Here is a 2374-nt window from a genome sequence, read left to right on the forward strand (position 1 = left end):
GGGAGAGGGGGAGAGGGGGAGAGGGGGAGGGGGAGGGGGACCTACACAAAAAAACACAGCTGCCCTGCTGCTCTGACTTCACCCCTGCTGTACAGTGCTTTCTTCGCCACGGCCTCCCCCCCCTGCACCCCACCCTCTCCCTACACATACTCATATCCGCACGCCTACCTGTACAATGCAGACGTGGCTAACCATCCTCATAACCGCCAGCTCCGTCGCATTCCGCAACATGGTACGACGCGCCCTCAACTGCTCCGACTCGGTTTGAAGACGACCCCTTTCCCCCCCTCCAACCCCACCCCCATCCCCACGCGGACAATCCCCAACAGCCGGATGCTTCTGCTGCTGCTCCCTTTCCTTCTTCTCCGCATTCTCCCTTCCTTGTGCGATATTGTTATCGTAGTTGTTATTGTTATTTACGATATTATTATTGTTGTCATTATTACTGTTGTTGTTGCTGTAATTGTTATTATTGATATTGTTGCCCCCGCCGCCGCCGCCCGGCTGCGCCGCCGCCATCAGGCACTTTTTGCTGGCGCGGCCGGTGGCCATGGAAGCCAAGGACTTCACCAGCGTCTCTTCAGAGGAGCAGGCGCCCGCCGCCCCGCAGCCAGGTAAGATGCCACCACTGCCTCGGCTGCCCCCAGCCCCGGGGGCAAGGTAGTTGTGGTGGTGATGGTGGGTTGGGTGCTGATGATGTTCATGTTGGTGGGAATGTCTCTGTGCCAGGGCCAGGCCGACCTCCGTGGAGATAGCGTCGTAATCGGCGTCGAGCATTTCCATTAGCTGTTGGTGGGGGGTAGCGGGGGGTGGCAAGGTGGTGGGGGGCGATGTTTGGAGAGGGTTAATGGGAGATGGGAGGACGGGAGAACAAGGTGGGCGGATTGAGACAAGGTTGGGAAGTCATACGATGGTGATGAGTATAATATAACATATTTAGTATAGTATAGTATAATATAATATGACATTAGATTATGTAATATAACATAGTATGATATAACATAGTGTAATATTATATTATTATATAACATTATAATATGTTATTATATTATACATAATTATTATATAAATTATTAAATATATATAATATAATTATATAACATTATATTATATATATTATATATCACTATTATTTTTACTATTGTAATAATTATCATGACCATGATCGCGATAGGGAGGAAACGAATAAATCAAATGGCGGTATGTCCACAAAGATATTATCTTAATTGGAGGACGTATGAGTCCTGAGCCTTCCCTTTAGTCGCGGTTTTGGCTGTCTAATTGACTTGCGTTGTCTCATCTGGGTGATTGTCTAATTTGTATATTAGTCTCTAGTGCAGTGCACGGTTAGCTGGCCAGCTGGCTCTACTCTTCGTGAGTCTGGAGCCCACTGTAACAACCACAACCACAACCACAACCACAACCACAACCACAACCACAACCACAACCACAACCACACACACACACACAAAGCCGCAAGCTGCTGGAGGGAGTTGATCCACCACAAGAAAGAGAGAGAGTTGATCCCCCCCTCGTACCTTGACCGCCACAGGCACCGTGCCTAGCATTCCGCTTAGCACCACACCGCTGGCACCGTGCCCCAAGACCTCGGCAAGGTGCAGCTCCTCCAGACCCTCCACCGCGCGAGGACCGCCCAGCTCGGTCCTGCAACGGACGGGGAAATTGGGTGGCAAACCAACCCTCAATCTGTGGGCTGTGCTCCTCGGCCTGTAGTAACCCGCCACTGGCGCCAATGCCCCCGCCATCCTCCGCGAGCAGCTTCTCAGGCCCCCGAACACCCAATTTTGCGCATTGCCGTACGCCCGTACGTCCACATTTGCACCCGTACACCTACCATTTTCCAAGTCTCCATTTCCGCCCACCGGCCCCCCTCAGCCCCCGATGTACATGGTGGATGTAAATCGGAGTCTCCCCCCCACCCCCCACCCCCCCACCCCCCCACACGCAACACGCACCCATTCACAGCCTCGTCGCCCAGCTCCGACGCACTCGCACGCAACGTCGTCATGATGCTCTCCACAAGCGCACCCATCATGCCCCGCAAACCCCAAGTATCATCTACGCCGTGAACCGTCATCATAGCCGTCGCTGCAAAGCCAGCACAGCCGCCGCCGGCCCCCCCAACACCAACACCAACGCCGTTTCCGTCGGCATCGCGGGAATCTAACATCACTGTTGACATGGCGCCATGACTCCCCATCCCGGCAAAGCTCGGCAGCTCGCTAGCGCAGCTGCCTGTGCGCATGCTGGGCGCGCCTTGAGTGCTGGCGCTCAGGTGCGCCGCCGCCACCGCCGCGACGGCGGCGGAGGCGTGGCCGGCGGAGGTGGCGCCGCCGGCGCCGCCACCGCCGCC

The 2374-nt window shown here is 54.9% G+C and overlaps 1 protein-coding gene across 1 annotated transcript in view; it reads right to left on the reverse strand.

Moving 5' to 3' along the window:
• Positions 1 to 2374, reverse strand: part of VOLCADRAFT_108130 (uncharacterized protein) — a gene marked incomplete at its 3' end in the record, with an annotated part of 20818 nt that overhangs the window by 8554 nt on the left and 9890 nt on the right. Inside the window, exons 13-14 of the mRNA XM_002958423.1 lie at positions 1539 to 1665; positions 742 to 786 (exon numbers count right to left, since the gene is read on the reverse strand). Coding sequence (XP_002958469.1) covers positions 742 to 786; positions 1539 to 1665 — 172 coding nt within the window. The remainder of the gene's footprint in view (positions 1 to 741; positions 787 to 1538; positions 1666 to 2374) is intronic.

This window comes from Volvox carteri (assembly GCF_000143455.1).
Source record: "Volvox carteri f. nagariensis unplaced genomic scaffold VOLCAscaffold_94, whole genome shotgun sequence".
NCBI classification, from domain to species: Eukaryota; Viridiplantae; Chlorophyta; class Chlorophyceae; order Chlamydomonadales; family Volvocaceae; genus Volvox; species Volvox carteri.